The 18804-nt window shown below is 40.7% G+C and overlaps 1 protein-coding gene across 4 annotated transcripts in view; it reads right to left on the bottom strand.

Moving 5' to 3' along the window:
* Positions 1–16947, bottom strand: part of MCOLN3 (mucolipin TRP cation channel 3) — a 42270-nt gene extending 25323 nt beyond the window's left edge. Inside the window, exons 1-3 of one of the 4 annotated variants that reach the window (XR_011487809.1) lie at positions 16396–16947; positions 10627–10856; positions 6232–6399 (exon numbers count right to left, since the gene is read on the bottom strand). Coding sequence is in view for 3 of the 4 variants with exons in the window: in XM_020891326.2 (XP_020746985.2) it covers positions 6232–6399; positions 10627–10856; positions 16396–16471 (474 nt within the window). In the remaining variant the exon portion in view is untranslated. The other 3 variants (XM_020891326.2, XM_070467819.1, XM_020891324.2) reach the window with 3 other exon arrangements.
* Positions 16948–18804: the final 1857 nt, after the last annotated feature.

The raw sequence follows: 18804 nt of genomic DNA, 5'->3' as shown, positions 1-18804 counted from the left end.
TGGAGAATCCTATGGACAGAGGAGCCTGGTGGGCTACTATCCATAGGGTCACGAAGAGTTGGATATGACTGATGTGACAGCACGTGAGGTCTGAGCACCTACAGAGCTGGAAGGTGTGGACAAAGAGTGTTGCCTGCCATTCCCATAAACAACAAGTGTTGCCAGCCATCAAGCCTTCAGCCACTGCAGTGGTGCTGAGGGTATGCCCTGAGGGGAATTCAGGATGGAGAAAAACAGGATACTTGCCCTGGATGGTTGAGATGTATATCAAAGCAATAACTGCCATTAGGCCAGATTCATCTTCCCAGAAAATCATTAGCTTGAGATATCTGGGGGTTTTTTTTTTGTGATTAGCAGTCATCTTTTGATGTTCCACTACATGGTTTTCATTTTGTTTTCTGCAAAAACCCTGTTTGGAATAGTCTCTCAGAGCTATCTGAGAGGCTGCCTTCCTGGACTACAGTCCTCGGTGATGTCCTTGAATAAAACATAATTCTCAACTTTTAGGTTATGCTTTTTTTTTCCAGTCAACAATGGTCAGGGGCAAGTAGCAGAACTGTGGCCAGCTAAAGGGCCAATCTGGAGCCTGAGTCAAAAGACTCTGGGAGCGGCAGGTGGTATAGGACTATCACTGAAAGGCAGGTGACCTCTAGCACTGACTAATGGGGCACTGAAGTGGCTGTGACTTCTGTCGGGCTCTAATGAGGCTGGCATCTGTCCCCACTTGCCTCTGCAGCTCCACCTTGAAAGAACTAGTTTTTCACACAGATTCATGGGTCCTAGGGCATCCTTTGGGAGACTATATAAAAATATATAAAAATCCTTACCTGAGAAATGTGGCACCCAAAGTAAAGCAGATTAAACAGCTTGTTCCTTGATTACAAATGCATTTTTTTTTGTGGTCTCCCTGTGATTACCTGATCTGAACACATGAATCTTTTGAGCTCATTCATTCATTCACAAACATTTGAGTGCCTGGTATGTACCTCCATCTTCATGGAATAAATATATTAATATGTGGCACTGAACACTATTATGAAATGAGGAGTACCCCACAGTCAAATCTGTGATTTCAGGTGAATCATTTAGAATAAACTGCCAAGAAGTGGTAGAACAGGTGGGAGGGAAAGAGGGTAACCAACTAGAAGTAGGGATTTATAGACTGTGTTTGAGCTGAAAAAGTAAGTGGTCCCAAGATCCTGAGACCTTTAAATCTAAGCAACTGATCAGAAAGAGAAGCAGCTCTGAGAAGTAGGTGGGAAAAGAACATGCACCTGCTTTGAACACAGTGATTCTGAGGAGCTTGTGAGCTCTCTTCACACAACAGTGTGAGCAACTGTTTTGGAAACATCTGTCTCGGTGATGGGTGACAGTGGGGGAATTTCTGCAGGAAAAGGACAGACCTTTGAGGACAGCCCTAAGTCAAGAGGCAGCTGAAAGAAGGAACCCAGTAAAGTCGACCCAAACATGACTGATGAAAGCCAGGATACAGCATTAAAATAACTAGGTCTCTGACATTCCAATACATAAACAGACATACTAAACAAGAGTGATGCTGTTACAACCAGTGTTAAATCAGAATAAGCCCTAGAGATGATTCAGTTAGATGACATTTTAGGGCTCCACTCTTCAGGAAAACTAGTCATGGATATAACTCTAAGGACTGAGATGCTACTGTCTTACCTGTCAGTTCTTGGTGACTATCACCTCAACTATCAGGGTATTTCCTTACAGCAGACAAAGATGTTTCTTTCATATCAGTCCGTGTTTCCCCTATTCACTTCTCTGGAATCATGTAGAATAACTGACCTTATTAACCACAAACACTTTATTCACTAATATTATGGTTAAGATACTTTTTTACCTTCAGTTTAAAATGCATGATAGTGCTTGGTAGATGGTAGGGAGTCACTTGCCCAAGGTAAACTCTACCCCCAAGTAGTATTTACCTATTTACTAGCACAAGGAATCTACCTACATGCAATTCTATAAAAAAAAAAGAAATCTGATAAACAGAACTGCCTGAATGCCAAATACTATATCTTTACGACTGCTTTTAACCTTAATAATAGAGGTAAAAATGTTTTAGGAAGAATTTATTGAACTGTTTATCTCTTGTCTCTACCCACTCCTCCTGTCAAAAACAAATTACTAATTTGCTTCAGAGTAATTTAGATAAACTTAGGAATCTTAAAACAAGATTCTCAAAACTTAGTATCTCCAGAATTTTACTACTATTTGACCTTACAAACTGTATGACATAATTCTATTTAACAATGCATGTAGTTTACTTCTATTATTATAGATTTCTGGACAATTTTTGTAATCTGAATGCTATCAGAAAGTCTTAGTGTCACAAATATGTATTTTATCCTATAGTTTGTCTCTGGGAAAATGAAAAGCCCTAATTACACTATGAACATGAAAATTACACACATGAACAGTATGAAAAGGCAAAAAGATATGACACTGAAAGATGAACTCCCCAGGTTGGTAGATGCCCAGTATGCTACTTGAGATCAGTGGAGAAATAACTCCAGAAAGAATGAAGGAATGGAGCCAAAGCAAAAACAACACCCAGTTGTGAATGGGACTGGTGATGGAAGCAGGGTTCGATGCTGTAAAGAGCAATATTGCATAGGAACCTGGAATGTTAGGTCCATGAATCAAGACAAAGTAGAAGTTGTCAAACAGGAGATGACAAGAGTGAACATGGACATCCTAGGAATCAGTGAACTAAGATGGACTGGAATGGGTGAATTAAACTCAGATGACCATTATATCTACTACTGTGGGCAGGAATTGCATAGAAGAAATGGAGTAGCCATCATAGTCAACAAAAGAGTCTGAAATGCAGTACTTGGATGCAATCTAAAAAACGACAGAATGATCTCTGTTCGTTTCCAAGGCAAACCATTCAATATCACGGTAATCCAAGTCTATGCCCCGACCAGTAATGCTGAAGAAGCTGAAGTTGAATGGTTCTATGAAGACCTACAAGACCTTACAGAACTAACACCCAAAAAAGATGTCCTTTTCATTATAGGGGACTGGAATGCAAAAGTAGGAAGTCAAGAAACACCTGGAGTAACAGGCAAGTTTGGCCTTGGAGTACAGAATGAAGCAGGGCAAAGGCTAATAGAGTTCTGCCAAGAGAACGCACTGGTCATAGCAAACACCCTCTTCCAACAACACAAGAGAAGACTCTACACATGGACATCACCAGATGGTCAACACCGAAATCAGACTGATTATATTCTTTGCAGTCACAGATGGAGAAGCTCTATACAGTCAGCAAAAACAAAACCGGGAGCTGACTGTGGCTTGGATCATGAACTTCTTACTGCCAAATACAGACTGAAATGGAAGAAAGTAGGGAAAACCACTAGACCATTCAGGTATGACCTAAATCAAATCCCTTATGACTATACAGTGGAAGTGAGAAATAGATTTAAGGGACTAGATCTGATAGACAGAGTGCCTGATGGACTATGGATGGAGGTTCCTGACATTGTACAGGAGGCAGTGATCAAGACCATCCCCAAGAAAAAGAAATGCAAAAGAGCAAAATGGCTGTCTGAGGAGGCCTTACAAATAGCTGTGAAAAGAAGAGAAGCAAAAAGCAGAGGAGAAAAGGAAAGATATACCCATTCGAATGCAGAGTTCCAAAGAACAGCAAGGAGACATAAGAAAGCCTTCCTCAGCAATCACTGCAAAGAAACAGGAAAACAATAGAATGGGAAAGACTAGAGATCTCTTCAAGAAAATTAGAGATACCAAGGGAACATTTCATGCAAAGATGGGCTCAATAAAGGACAGAAATGGTAGGGACCTAACAGAAGCAGAAGATATTAAGAAGAGGTGGCAAGAATACACACAAGAACTGTACAAGAAAGATCTTCAAGACCCAGATAATCACGATGGTGTGATCACTCACCTAGAGCCAGACATCCTGGAATGTGAAGTCAAGTGGGCCTGAGGAAGCATTACTACAAACAAAACTAGTGGAGGTGGTGGAATTCCAGCTGAGCTATTTCAAATCCTGAAGGATGACGTTGTGAAAGTGCTGCACTCAATAAGCCAATGAAGTTGGAAAACTCAGCAGTGGCCACAGGACTGGAAAGGTCAGTTTTCATTCCAATCTCAAAGAAAGGCAACGCCAAAGAATGCTCAAACTACCTCACAATTGCACTCATCTCATACGCTAGTAAAGTAATGCTCAAAATTCTCCAAGCCAGGCTTCAGCAATACGTGAACTGTGAACTTACAGATGTTCAAGCTGGTTTTAGAAAAGGCAGAGGAACCGGAGATGAAATTGCCAACATCCACTGGGTCATTGAAAAAGCAAGAGAGTTCCAGAAAAACATCTATTTCTGCTTTATTGACTATGCCAAAGCCTTTGACTGTGTGGATCACAATAAACTGGAAAATTCTGAAAGAGATGGGAATACCAGACCACCTGACCTGCCTCTTGAGAAACCTGTCAAGGTTTCTTAGGAAAGAAGCAACAGTTAGATGCAGGTCAGGAAGCAACAGTTAGAACTGGACATGGAATAACAGACTGGTTTCAAATAGAAAAAGGAGTATGTCAAGGCTGTATATTGTCACCCTGCTTATTTAACTTATATGCAGAGTATATCATGAGAAACGCTGGGCTGGAGGAAGCACCAGCTGGAATCAAGACTGCCGTGAGAAATATCAATAACCTCAGATAAGCAGATGACACCACCCTTATGACAGAAAGTAAAGAAGAACTAAAGGGCCTCTTGGTGAGAGTGAAGGAGGAAAGCGAAAAAGTTGGCTTAAAGCTCAACATTCAGAAAACTAAGATCATGGCACCCGGTCCCATCACTTCATAGCAAAGAGATGGGGAAACAGTGGAAACAGTGGCTGACTTTATTTTTCTGGGCTCCAAAATCACTGCAGATGGTGATTGCAGCCATGAAATTAAAAGACGCTTACTCCTTGGAAGGAAAGTTATGACTAATCTAGACAGCATATTAAAAAGCAGAGACATTACTTTGCCAACAAAGGTCCGTCTGGTCAAGGCTATGGTTTTTCCAGTGGTCATGAAAAGTTTCCAGTGGATGTGAAAAGTTGGACTATAAAGAAAACTGAGTGCTGAAGAATTGATGCTTTTGAACTGTGGTGTTGAGAAGACTCTTGAGAGTCCCTTGGACTGCAAGGAGATCCAACCAATCCATCCTAAAGGAGATCAGTCCTGGATGTTCATTGGAAGGACTGATGCTGAAGCTGAAACTCCAGTACTTTGGCCACCTCATGTGAAGAGTTCACTCATTGGAAAAGACCCTGATGCTAGGAAAGATTGAGGGCAGGAGGAGAAGGGGACGACAGAGGATGAGACAGTTGGATGGCACCACTGACTCGATAGACATGGGTTTGGGTGGACTCCGGGAGTTGGTGATGGACAGGGAGGGCTGGCGTGCGGCGGTTCATGGGGTTGCAAAGAGTCAGACACAACTGAGCGACTGAACTGAACTGAACTACACTATAACAATTTGTGAAGAAGAGTTATAATTTTTATATATACTGCAGTGAGTACTGCAGAAATGTTGTCTGCAGTACTAACTCAGGTTGGAAATGCTGATGTCAAGCTCTGCCAAAGATTCCTACAAAATAGGAGATTTTCGGACTTGAGAAAGTACTGTTTGTTTGTAACAAAAACAAATTGATTAAAAACTCAGAGTAGAAATTTGACCCACCTGTATGAAAAACAAGCTTCCTTTCTGAGGCAGTTAATTAATGTTACAATAGAACCATTGCCTTATGTGACATAAAGGCCTTTCTTATTTTTTAAATGAATTTCAGGTCTTGGTTACTCTACACATTCTGCGAGGTTAATAATCTCATTATTTCTTCAGGGTCCCTGAAAATATAAACTCTGAAAACCTAATGACTACTTACAATCAAGGTCATGGTTAATAATTTTAAATCTTTGAGGTTCCTATGCCAAGCCCTAGATCTGACTCTCTTAATTAAGTCTTTAAAGTTTCTGTCTCTCTGTTACTAAACAAAAGCTCTTCTCAACTTATAGTTTTGTAAAAGTTTGTTGGCAAAGTTACAAAAATTAATGGCTTCATACAAGACATTTATTTTCATTAAAAAATGCTCACCCTTGTACACCTGAATGTCAGCTTCTATTTTGCACATTGCTAACAATTCTCCAGTCTAATCTTTCTCCCAAGTAAGGAATGCATGTGCCTGACTTACCTGGTTCACTGCAAAGACGATCTGATCATACACATCTCTTTGTGTATACACTGCATATGTGTCGTCCATTCTATCTATATATCCTTTTAGGAAGAGGTGCTTGAATGCTATAGTGTTCTCCTCCTTGAAAGCTACCACCATCTGGTTACTCAAGCCAAAAAAGATCAGCTTAAAAGAAAGAAAAAGAGGGTGAAACAGCAATGAAATAAAGGTCTCCACTAAATGATTAATTCATCTATTCAAGATTCAATACGTAATTAATTCCTAATATATTCTATAGAAATTAAACATTGGGCAGTTGGGAATTAATATGTCCTGAAAGATAAGGTGGGTTTCTAATTTTAAACTAAAGAAACTGACTTTGCATACTTTCAACATTTATTTTCATGTACGATCTCACTTATGACACTGTCCCCACCAATAAAAACTTTAGGAGCTCTGAGAAGCCCTTTAGGAGTTCTTTAGCTCAGAGAAGCAAGATAACTTTGACTAAGGAAGCTGGAAGGTTTCCCCAAGGGAAGAAAGAATAATAGAAACCCTGTAGTATGTGCATAACTTCGGGCAGGGGACATTGGAGGAGCATGTGGAGAAGGCTAAGAAGGTCCAGTTGAACTTAGCACTTTGAGGGGGACACTGAGGACACCAGCATAATTCAATTAGAGAAACAGGAAAAATGTGAGCAGAAACACTGAAGTCAGATGCTGCAGGAGCTTGAAGGGCAAGTAGATTTCAAATGAATTCTTCAGGACAACAAGAAGGCTTGAAGCAGGTGTACAATAAAACCTAAGAAATATGTTAAGTTTAAGTCTTATAATCAAACTATATTTCTAGGACTAGTTACCAAAACTGTGACAGTAAGACTAAAAATAAAAATATTCTTTCAACTCATCTCTAAATTAAAGTATATTAACATATATTCTTAGGGCTTTCTTTATAGCTCAGTTGGTAAACAATTCACCTGCAATGCAGGAGACCCCAGTTTGATCCCTGGGTTGGGAAGATCCCCTGGAGAAGGGAAAGGCTATCCACCCCAGTATTCCGGCCTAGAGAATTCCATGGACTATATAGGCCATGGGCTTGCAAAGAGGTGGACATGACTGAGCAATTTTCACTTTCAGCTTTTAAACATATTCTTAATAGTCATGTAGGACTGACCCCAGAGTTTTACATGAAATTCTATTGTTCTCTCTGATGCATGCGCGTACACACACACACACACTGTAAATTTAGAATATACACTCTGACTTAGATCCCAAAATGAGGGGATAACATATATTTTGCATAGAAAAGGGAACAACACTGAAAACCTATGTTCCATCCACTATTCCAGATACTTTCTTCATACCAATCCCACATTATAGTTCCTAATACTCCCACTTCACAGATGCATAAAGACCCAAGTTAAATAATTTTTAAAAGGTCAGTCGGTAGCAAGTGTATAGTCAAAATTCGAACCCAAGTCTAACAAACTAAATCTAAGCTCTAACTACACTATCATGCTACACAAAGTATGCAGGATCTTATCAGGGAAGAACAGAGACAGTTAGACCAATCCTTTCCCCTCTCACCTACCCTTGTGATGTATGCCCTGTCCCCTCACATCATCACTCTTTACCTAACTTGACTTCCATTTCTAAAGAGTCTCTTTAAACTGTGTCCTCTTTAATCTTAGGAAGATGATGGCTTTATAGTCCAGGGATTTTATATCTGTTGAAGATGATGATCAAAAAGCCTCCAGAAAATTTCCAAAGATACTTTTACCAATTCATGCAAATATATGAGTGCCTCCACAAGCCAGCACTGAGCCAGGTCCTTAGCATCCAATGTGAAGACACAGTCCCTGACCTCAAGGACCTAGGGGCAGACAGGAGGGGCACTGCAGAGAGAGAACTGCTATAAATCAGAGAATGGGTCAGGCAGTGGGAAAAGGGAAACTTTTCCTAGGCTACCTATCATCACAGACATCTTTCTTTTGCTGCTGCAGATACAAAATCTCCAACTTAACAGAAATGCCACCATCTTTTCCCTGAAAAGAGGAAATCTGTCATCGAGTCACCCTCTGTTGCTCCAAGTCTTTATGTAATATTTGCTAGATTGCTCCAATGTAGATTAAGGAAACACTCAGCTCAGTTCAGTTCAGTTCAGTCGCTCAGTCGTGTCCGACTCTTTGCAACCCCATGAATCACAGCACACCAGGCCTCCCTGTCCATCACCAGCTCCCGGAGTTTACTCAAACTCATGCCCATCGAGTCGGTGATGCCATCCAGCCATCTCATCCTCTGTCGTCCCCTTCTCCTCCCACCCCCAATCCCTCCCGGCATCAGGGTCTTTTCCAATGAGTCAACTCTTCGCATGAGGTGGCCAAAATATTGGAGTTTCAGGTTCAGCATCAAGTCCTTCCAATGAACACCCAGGACTGATCTCCTTTAGGATGAACAGGTTGGATCTCCTTGCAGTCCAAGGGACTCTCAAGAGTCTGTTAGGAAAAACCCTCAGTTACTTAAAAAAAAAAAAAATACCTAAATGCCTTTTATATGCTTAATACTAACAGGCTTAACATCTTAAACTGTTAGTCAGATTTCCTCTTGACTGCTTTAGGAGACACAACAAAGTTAAGAGGAGCTCCCTAAAAGATTTAGGAGTAATTAAGAATATAAGTCTTAGAATAGAATATGAGTTTGAGTCTCAGTTCTACTCTTCTAGTTTCCTGACTATGACAGGTTATTTTACTTTACTAAACATAAGTGTTCTCATTTGTATAGTGGGGATCCACTACCTACCTCTGATTTAAGAACTGACTATGATGCTGTTCAGCCTGAAACACAGTAAACACAGAAGTGGTACTTATCATCACCAGTAGAATATATTTATGTTCAACTGATACAGGCTTCCCCTCCGACTTATCAGAAACAACATAGAGAAATACTTTCACTATTGTGACATACATTATCACTTGGAAATTAAGAATTTCAATTCCAACTTGTCAAGTATATTGGGAATCAAACAATCATTTTTATGTTGATAGTTAGAAAGAGCACATGTCTCTAAAGTATTAATTCTGCCACTGGCCGTACTAGTCATTACTCATCACGTGGCATTCAAAAAACTTTATAAATATCAGCTCCTTATTCTGTAAACTGAAGGAGTCCAGTATTTATCCAATAGAAGTTTTGCTGAAATTAAACAAAAATAATGTCTTGGAACAAGATAATCACTCAAATGTCAGCTTCATTTACACAACATCTAGCATCAGAAACTTAGGCAAAAATCTCATCAACTTCAATGAATGGAGAAAGTAACATCAACATATATACACTATCATGTGTAAAACAGATAGCTGGTGAGAAGTATACAACACAGGGAGTTCAGTCTGGTGCTCTGATGACCTAGAGGGGTGGGAGAGGGGAGGAAGGTTTAAGAGGGAGAGGATATATGTATAATTACGGTTCATCTGCATTGCTATATGGCAGAAATCACCACAAAATTGTAAAGCAATTATCCTCCAATTAAAAAATAAATGAATAAAAGAATTTCACCAACTTCATATGATTGCCAGCTTCTCACAATCGAGAAGAATTTGTCCTCAATAATGAGCTAAGATGCGTGATTTCAGAGTTTAAAAAAATTCTCCTTACATATCAGTCATTTATTTACATATGCATTTTTCACCAAGTTAAGAAAAAATAAATCACCTATTTTTCCTATTGAAATGCATTTTTATTTTTGCTCTTTTGCTTTAAACAAGAGATAATTACTCTCACTAGCAGGAACTACCTTCACAAGAGTAAATCATAAATATATATAAAAAAATCACAAAACATCATTTCCTCCCAAAATGTTAAGAGAAGCCAAGGAAATGAGATTCAACATCTCCTAAAATGAAGTCTCATATTTCACTACCTATGTTACTTCTTTTAATCAGCTCCACATTCTTCCACTTCAGGGCTCACATGATCACAGGGATGTGAGAATCCAAATAATTATGGAGAGAGAGAAATTTTCAGGCAACTATCTAGGAACAAAAAGAATTATCTAATTGGGCAATAGCTAGGTTCCAAAGTTGGTTTAGAAACCTTCAGCTAAATTTCTTGACTGGAAGCAAAATATTAAAATTTTCTTTTCCTGAAATCTAGTTACACTATGTGAGTAAAATCACAATTTAATGAAAGATGAAAAGAAACGGGGGGGAGGGGGGCAAAAAAAAAAAAGAAACAAGTTAGGGGAAAAAAAAGTCTTCTTTCACAAATATGGAAGAGGAAGAGTTTAATATTGTATATCTCCTAATTTATTGTTATGAGGCATATAGTTAAAAGTAATCTAAAAACAAAACAAAACACATAGTCATCTTTATTAGTAAAAGAAGACTTTACTAAACTCATGATCTGAGGTGCCTACCTGTATAGTCACCATTGCAATTTTTAGAATTTGTATGGCAAGTTTCCAGGGTTTTCTACCTCGAGCCCAGAACTTCTCACAAGGATTCATGAAAAAAAATTTGAGTTTTCGTCTCATCTGGTCTTCTAATAGAAGTTCCTCAGAGGGAGATGTATGCTGGTTAAAAGTGCAGCGATTTTCCTCTTCATGAGAGCTGCAGTTACTTATAGCAGCCTCAGGATTTGCCATCTCTAGGAGGAAAAAAACAAAACAAAACAAAACTGTAAGTAAAGGCAACATCTATGTTCTTTGTTTTTGCAGGATAGTTGATGGAGTCCAAAGAAAAGATCTGCTTTCAAATTAGCACCATTGTTCTAAACTGCACTTTCAAAGATCAAGAAATAGGACAGAAAGCCGAGAAGTAAACCCTATGGTCAATTAATCTACCACAAAGGAGGCAAGAATACACAATGGCAAAAAGACAGTTTCTTTAATAAGCAGTGCTGGGAAAACTAGACAGCTACCTGTAAAAGAATGAAATTAGAACATTCTCTAACACAATACACAAAAATTAACTCAAAAGGCGAGGGTGGGATGTTTCAAGAGAACAGCATTGAAACATGTATATTATCTAGAGTGAAACAGATAACCAGCCCAGGTTGGGTACATGAGACAAGTGCCCGGGCCTGGTGCACTGGGAAGACCCAGAGGGATCGGGTGGAGAGGGAGGTGGGAGGGGGGACTGGGATGGGGAATACATGTAAATCCATGGCTAATTCATTTCAATGTATAACAAAAACTACTGTAATGATGTAAAGTAATTAGCCTCCAACTAAAAAAAAAAAAATTTTTTTTAATAAATAAATAAATAAATAAATGCAAAATGGTCACACAAAAAGTAAAAAAAAAAAAAAAAAAAAAAAATTAACTCAAAATGGATTAAAGACCTAAAGGGTAAGACTGAAAGTGAAGTCTCTCAGTCGTGTCCGACTCTTTGTGACCGGTGGACTGTAGCCTACCAGGCTCCTCCCTCCATGGGATTCTCCAGGCAAGAATACTGGAGCGGGTTGCCATTTCCTTCTCCAGGGGATCTTCCTGACCCAGGGATTGAACCCGGGTCTCCCGCATTGCGGGCAGACGCTTTAACCTTTGAGCCACCAGGAAAGCCCAAAGGTAATACTGGATACTGTTAAACTCTTAGAGGAAAACACAGGCAGAATACTCTTCGACATAAATTGCCACAGTTATCCTTTTTGATCTGTCTCTGAGAGTAACGGAAATAAAAACAAAAATAAACATGTGGCACCTAATTAAACTCAAAAGCTTTTGCACAGCAAAGGAAACCACAAAATGAGAAGACAACCCACAGACAAAAATTAAAAAATATATAGAAGAAAATATCTGCAAATGATGTGACTGCCAAGGGATTAGTCTCCAAAATTTAGAAGCAGCTCATGTGGCTCAATATAAAAAAACAAACAACCCCAATCAAAAATGGGCAAAAGACCTAAATAGACATTTCTCCAAAGACTTACAGATGGTCAAGAGGCATGTGAAAGGAAGCTCATTACTAATTATTAGAGAAATGCAAATCAAAACTACAATGAGGTATCACCTCACATCAGACAGAATGGCCATCACCAAAAAATCTACAAACAATAAATGCTGGGTGTAGAGAAAAGTGAAACCTCCTATACTGTTGATGGGAATGTAAACTGATACAGCCACTATGGAGAACAGTACAGAGGTGCCTTAAAAAACCAGGAATAAAACTACCATATGACCCAGCAATCCCAACATGTTGTTTTTTAGTCACTAAGTTGTGCCTGACTCTTTTGCAACCCCGAGGATTGCAGCCCACAAGGCTCCTCTGTCCATGGGATTTTCCAGACAAAAATACTGGAGTGGGTTGCCACTTCCTTCTCCAAGGGATGTTCCCGACTTGGGGATAGAATCTGCATCTCCAACATTGACGGGAGGATTCTTTACCACCGAGTCACCAGGGAAGCCCACTAATGGGCACATACCCTTAAAAAAACCATAATTCAAAAAACACATGTACCCCAAAGTTCACTGCATTTATAACAGCCAAGACATGGAAGCAAACTAGATGTCCACTGACAGATGAATGGATAAAGAAGTGGTACATATATACAATGGAATATTACTCAGCCATAAAAAGGAACGGATTCGAGTCAGTTGAACTGAGGGCAGACAAAACCTAGAGCCTGTTATATGGAGTGAAGTAAGTCAGAAAGAGAAAACAAATATTGCATATTAATGCATATATATGAAATTCAGAAAAATGGTACTGATAAGCCTATTTGCAGGGCAGAAATAAAGATGCAGACATACAGAACAGACTTGTGGATAGAGTGGGGTAAAGAGAGGGTGGGATGAACTGTGAAATATATACACTATCATGTGTGGAATGCATAGCTGGTGGGAAGCCGCTGGACAGCACAAGCACTCAGCCCAGTGCCGTGTGACAATCTAGAAGGGTGGGATTGTGGGGACTGAGAGGGCGGCTCAGGTGGGAGGGGATATATGCATACTTATGACTGATTCCTGTTGTTGTAAGGCAGAAACCAACACAACACTGCAAAGCAATTATCCTCCAATTAAAAAAAAACTACAATGAAGATGTTACCTCACACCAGTCAGAATGGCCAGCATCAAAAAATCTGCAAACATAAATGCTGGGTGTGAAGAAAAAGAACCCTTTTACACTACTGAAGGGAATGTGATTTGGCACAGTCACTATGGAGAACAGTATGGAGGTACCTTAAAAAACTAAAAACAGAGCTACCATGTGATCCAGCAATCCAAGTACTGGGCATATATCTGGAGAAAACCATGGTTAGAACGGATACATGCACCCCAATGTTCACTGCAGTGCTGTTTACAATACCCAAGACATAGAAGCAACCTAAACATCCATCAACATATTAACAGGCAAAGAAGATGTGGCATGAATACATATATGGAATATTACTCAGTCATAAAAAAGAAATTATTCCATTTGCAGCAACATGGATGGACCCACAGATGATCATGCTAAATGACATCAGAGAAAGACAAATATCATGTGATATCGTTTAGATGTGGAATCTAAGGGGGAAAAAAAGTCATACAATGAACTTATTTACAAAGCAGAAACAGACTTCCAGTCACAGAAAACAAACTTACGGTTACCAAAGGGGAAAGGTGAGAAGAGTTAAATTAGGAGGCTGGGATTAACATATACATACTGCCCCTGCTGCAGACGCTTAGTCACTTTGTTCTACTCCTTGAGACCTTATGGACTGGAGCCCACCAGGCTCCTCCTTCCATGGAATTCTCCCAGGCAACAGCACTGGACCAGGTTGCCATTTCCTCCTCCAGGGGATCTCCCCAACTTAGGAGTCAAACCAAAGTCCCCTGCACTGCAGGCAGATTCTTTTATCACTGAGCTACCAGGGAAGCCGCAACATATATACACTGCTATAAATAAAATAATCAACAAGGACCTCCTGTATAGCACAGGGAACTCCACTCAACATTCTGTAATAATGTATATGAGAAAAGAATCTGAAACAACAATAGATACATGTATATGTACCACAATCAATTCGCTGTGCATCTGGAACTAACACAACATTTTAAGTCAACTATAATATAAAACAATTTTTTAAAATTTAAAAAATAAAAAGAATGTGATTAAAACTATAAAAAAATTGCATTTTGGTGTTTACAGAATCAATTAGAACATAGCAAGTCATTTTTCTTTTTATTTCAGTCACTGAATGAATTTTTACCCAACTGAAAACTACCAAGTTCAAAGGGCTGCTGTTAATAGAAGATTATAATACCAATATATAGTATGTATATGTTTTTTGCCTCAATCAGTAACAGACAGAGTAGGGTGTCCTGAAAGCACTGGAAAGGTTTCAGAAAGCAGGCTGGACTCTGAAATTATGTGCAAAATTTTCTATATATATGGATATTGGCAATTTTCCTGGGGAGATACAGTTTTATCAGATTATATGAAAAAAAATTTTTTAAACCATTGAGTTAAAGGTAAAAAATGTGATGTAGAGAACAAAGATCCTGTTTTGTTTCTAATCCTGGTTCTACACTGAGACACTTTTGTGACCGTATACAAGTCACTCAGCCTGTCTGAGCCTCAGTTTTCTCTTCTGCAAAACAGGAATAAGAATATCTACACCTTCATGTGTTTCTAGTGAGAAAATGAAAATAAAGCCCTTGCATAGGGTCTAACACTAAACCATCAGCCTTACTTTCCCTATAGCCCCAGCAGACATAGCAGCTTCCTAAACAGCCAACAAAATTCTTAAGAGGCAGTGTGAGCTGGGGACTTACAAAGGAGGTCTGCAAAGAACTCAGAATCTCAATTTAAGTCCAAATCCCAATCAGCAACATCACTTGCATTAGCTTTTTATGGAGGACCTTTATATTTACATAGCACATTTTACTTTTCAAAGCACTTCATAATTTTTTTTTTTTTTTTTTGTCCCTTTGAAAGGGATAGGGTTGGTTTTACTGTCTTCATAGTCAGCTTATCCAAAGTGATAAAGAAGTCACTTTGTAAACTGGAACCTATCCTGGACTGTCCCTCAGACTAATCTTGATATTATGGAAACTTCTTCAAAATAAAATACCACAAAACACTACAGACAGTATTGTTCTTTTTTACAGAACAGAAAGGCTGATTCTGTGTGATATTTTTACTGAAAATTCTACTCAGAGATTGGGATGTGGGGAAGAGTCAAAGTGTACTAATACAATACACTTTCAAAGTGAAGTAATTATGACAGAATTCATTAAAGTATGGTTGCTGTGTGTGTTTAAATGCCTGTCAAAGTCTGAGTACAGTAACTCCTAGATAAAGACATAGGGAGAGAAAAAAGATAATCCCTTAGGATTTTCACTCAAGAACATTTTATTTCCTTCTTCAAAAGGGTGTATTAAGATTTTCATCAGCATTTAAAGACACTGTCTATGGGATTTACAAGGAAGCTGATTCATGCCAGTTCATGGAAACTCGCACATGAACAGTAACAAACTAATGGAACTGTTGATAATATAGCCTCTGTTAGTGAATGGCAGCTCACATTCAGCCCTTTCTATTTTTGATACAGGGGAAATTAAACTATAAACAAACTAGCCACACGCCGTGTAACAGTAACCCATAGGAACAAAGTGAAAAAGAAGCCAACCACAATTAACTTACTCAGCACATCGCACACCAAGCTTACGAAAAAGATGTTCCATTCACAAGGACTGACCGCTCAACTCGCTACAAACCTTCGCTTTACTGTCACAGAAGCCCGTCTGAAGGCGCACTTTTTAAAAACGGAGACTGTCCGAACCCCTCGCCGCTGAGGGCGAGTCGCCTCAAACCCTGCACACCCACCTGGGCGCCGCGCAGGATGCAGGGTCCGTGGAGACGCGGGTCAGGAGAGTCGATCCGCGATACTGGGTTTGCTCTTAAAATCTACAAAAGAACAGCCTAAGGTTCTTTATTCAGGGCGAGGAGAGGCTTAACTGTAGAGAACTGCAGAAAGTTAAAGCCGAAGAATACGTGTAAATAGTAACAGCCTCGCAGTTGATGACAAGGACGAGAGTTCCTTTCACGACCGACTGGAGACTGCTTTCTCCCCGCGCGGGGACGCTGGCTTTGGTCCCAAGTACATCCTCCCCCTTCCTTCTAATAAAACAGCACTCCGAGACCGAAGAGGTTGGCTGTGCCACCAGGAGACCGCCACCGAGCCGGGGGGCGCCACTGACCTTGAGCGGGCTGCTGAGCAGCCGGGGGGCCGAACCGCTGCAGCTCGCACCCCGCTCCCTCCTGTGTCCCCTCCATGGCGCCGCCGTCGGACCCGACCCTCCCGCCGGGTATCACGGGTGGCTGGAGACGGGGCGGGCTCTCCCTTTGCGCCGCGGGCGCCGTTCCCACGACACCTGATGCCTCCGGGTGCGGCTGGGCTCGGCTCACCTGCGGCCGCGGCGCGGGAAGCGGGGCGCCAGAGAGGGCCGGTAGGGGGCCTGCTTAGCGGCTGGGGCCGCCGCAGGTGAGCCGGCTCTAGAAGCCTCTGAAGTCCAGCTCAGCCCGGGGTTCGATGTGAGCCCAGCAGCGGTGGCATCCTCCCTCCGCCGGCCGAGTGAACCCGTGACCCTCCTCCGCAGCTCCCCTCCCTCCCACGCCCCTTTCTGCAGCGGTCTTTCTGGACCTGGAGCGCAGGAGGCCTTCTGAACTAGCCCGGGGCCATCCGGGTCTCTGGACGCCTCACTCCCTTCGCGCCCCTCCCCGTCTGCGTAAACGATCCTCTCCGCCCTCCTCGGGTTTCTCAGGTTGCTCCAGAGTTGCGCTGCCCCGGTGCCAGGGCACGGGCTCCTAGCTTCCTCTCTCTACTTGGGGCTGCGGGGAAGGGTGGGTGCGTAAAAGAGCCCGGCAGGATGTCAAATGCCTGGAGGCATGTGAGTACCCAGTCCTCTTTAGCAGCCTTCTATTCTAATTTTTGTAGACAAACCGGGAAGGGCACGATCTTTCAAACTTGAGGCTTATACCCTCTCTAGGCCTTTCAGTTTGGGAGAATTGCTATGAAATTAGTGGATGTTGACTAGACTCTTCTAAATTGGATGTCGGGTCTGAAAGAGCCCTGAAAAGCTCTTGAAAGAAATGTGACTGGAAATACTTGAAGTGAAGATTCTTTGCTTGGCCAGACTTCAGTCAGGTTCCTGAAACCTTCTCCTAGGCTCATCTGTGCACTTCCTTGTAGAATCCAGTTTTACCAAGAACTTTACTAAGTCAGTTTAACTAGGAACACCCCCCACCCACCCTAGTATCTGATGATCCTCAATATATGATCAAGTTCCTCATCTTCCACCCTTCCCCAGGTGATGTCTGATTGTCCTGGCTCTTTTTCAACAAGAATCCTGCTACGTTAATTTCGCCAGAACTCCCCTTAGCCCTATTTTCTCTTAGTAATTTTCCATACACTGACCCCCAACCCTGCAAATTTCCCCTTGCCCATGCTGTATTAGGAGCTGAGTTCCATTTCTCCCTCCACTGTAAAATCTCATTGCAATGGTCCCTATAACTATCTGGGTGGACACTTTAATGTGTCATGGACAACTTTTTTGAGAATAGATCTCCAACCATAATCTTTTTCTTCATGAATTCTTTTTTTTTTAATTGAACTCATCAGGACTAATGAATCAGGAACTTAGATTACTTTTAATGACACCAATTTGGATTTGTTTTCATTGATTTCTTTCTTTTTTTGGCTTTGAGCTAGTTTATTAAGGTCACTGAATTTCCATAACAGGTCGTTCCTCAAATCATATCAAAAGCTTTTAGATATTTTATAAAAACTTTTCCAATCTGAAACCAGAATAATTTGCATAGGTAGTTTATAAATGGGAATATCTTTTCTTGCAATGGGGTACAAGAATTTTTTGCTCTTTGTGAACTCAAATTCCAAGTACTATGAACAAGGCAGTCACAAGGGTATAATTGGCACATTCAATCCTCAAGTGCAATTTGGAATTTAATCTCTTATGCCCCTATGCCTCCACATTTTGCACTATCTCCACCATAACAGTGATGGTGGGAGTTTGAAATGCTTGATTGTTCAGGAACAATCTGAACTTTAGAGGGTTTTGCAGGCCTAAGTGCTAGTCCTAGTTAAGAGCTGAATTAAGTAGGCTGGTGAATAGAAAAAGCCAGGCTTTGGTGTCAGGTAGATGAAATAAAGAAAGTTACTAAGTCAAGTCTGACTCTCTGCGACCCCATGGACTGTAGCCTGCCAGGGTCCCCTGTCCATGGAATTCTCCAGGCAAGAACACTGGACTGGGTAGCTATTCCCTTCTCCAGGGGATCTTCCAACCAAAAGGATTAAACCTAAATTAACAAGGAAACACAAACCTTAAATGACACAATGGACCAGCTAGACCTAATTGATATCTATAGGACATTTCACCCCAAAACAATCAACTTCACCTTTTTCTCAAGTGCACACGGAACCTTCTCCAGAATAGATCACATCCTGGGCCATAAATCTGGTCTTGGAAAATTCAAAAAAATTGAAATCATTCCAGCCATCTTTTCTGACTACAGTGCAGTGAGATTAGATCTCAATTACAGGAAAAAAATTGTTAAAAATTCAAACATATGGAGGCTAAATAACACACTTA

The sequence above is a fragment of the Odocoileus virginianus genome, chromosome 5 (assembly GCF_023699985.2).
Source record: "Odocoileus virginianus isolate 20LAN1187 ecotype Illinois chromosome 5, Ovbor_1.2, whole genome shotgun sequence".
NCBI classification, from domain to species: domain Eukaryota; kingdom Metazoa; phylum Chordata; class Mammalia; order Artiodactyla; family Cervidae; genus Odocoileus; species Odocoileus virginianus.
Note: the sequence above shows the minus strand (reverse complement) of the source record. Positions and strands in the feature narration are given on the sequence as shown.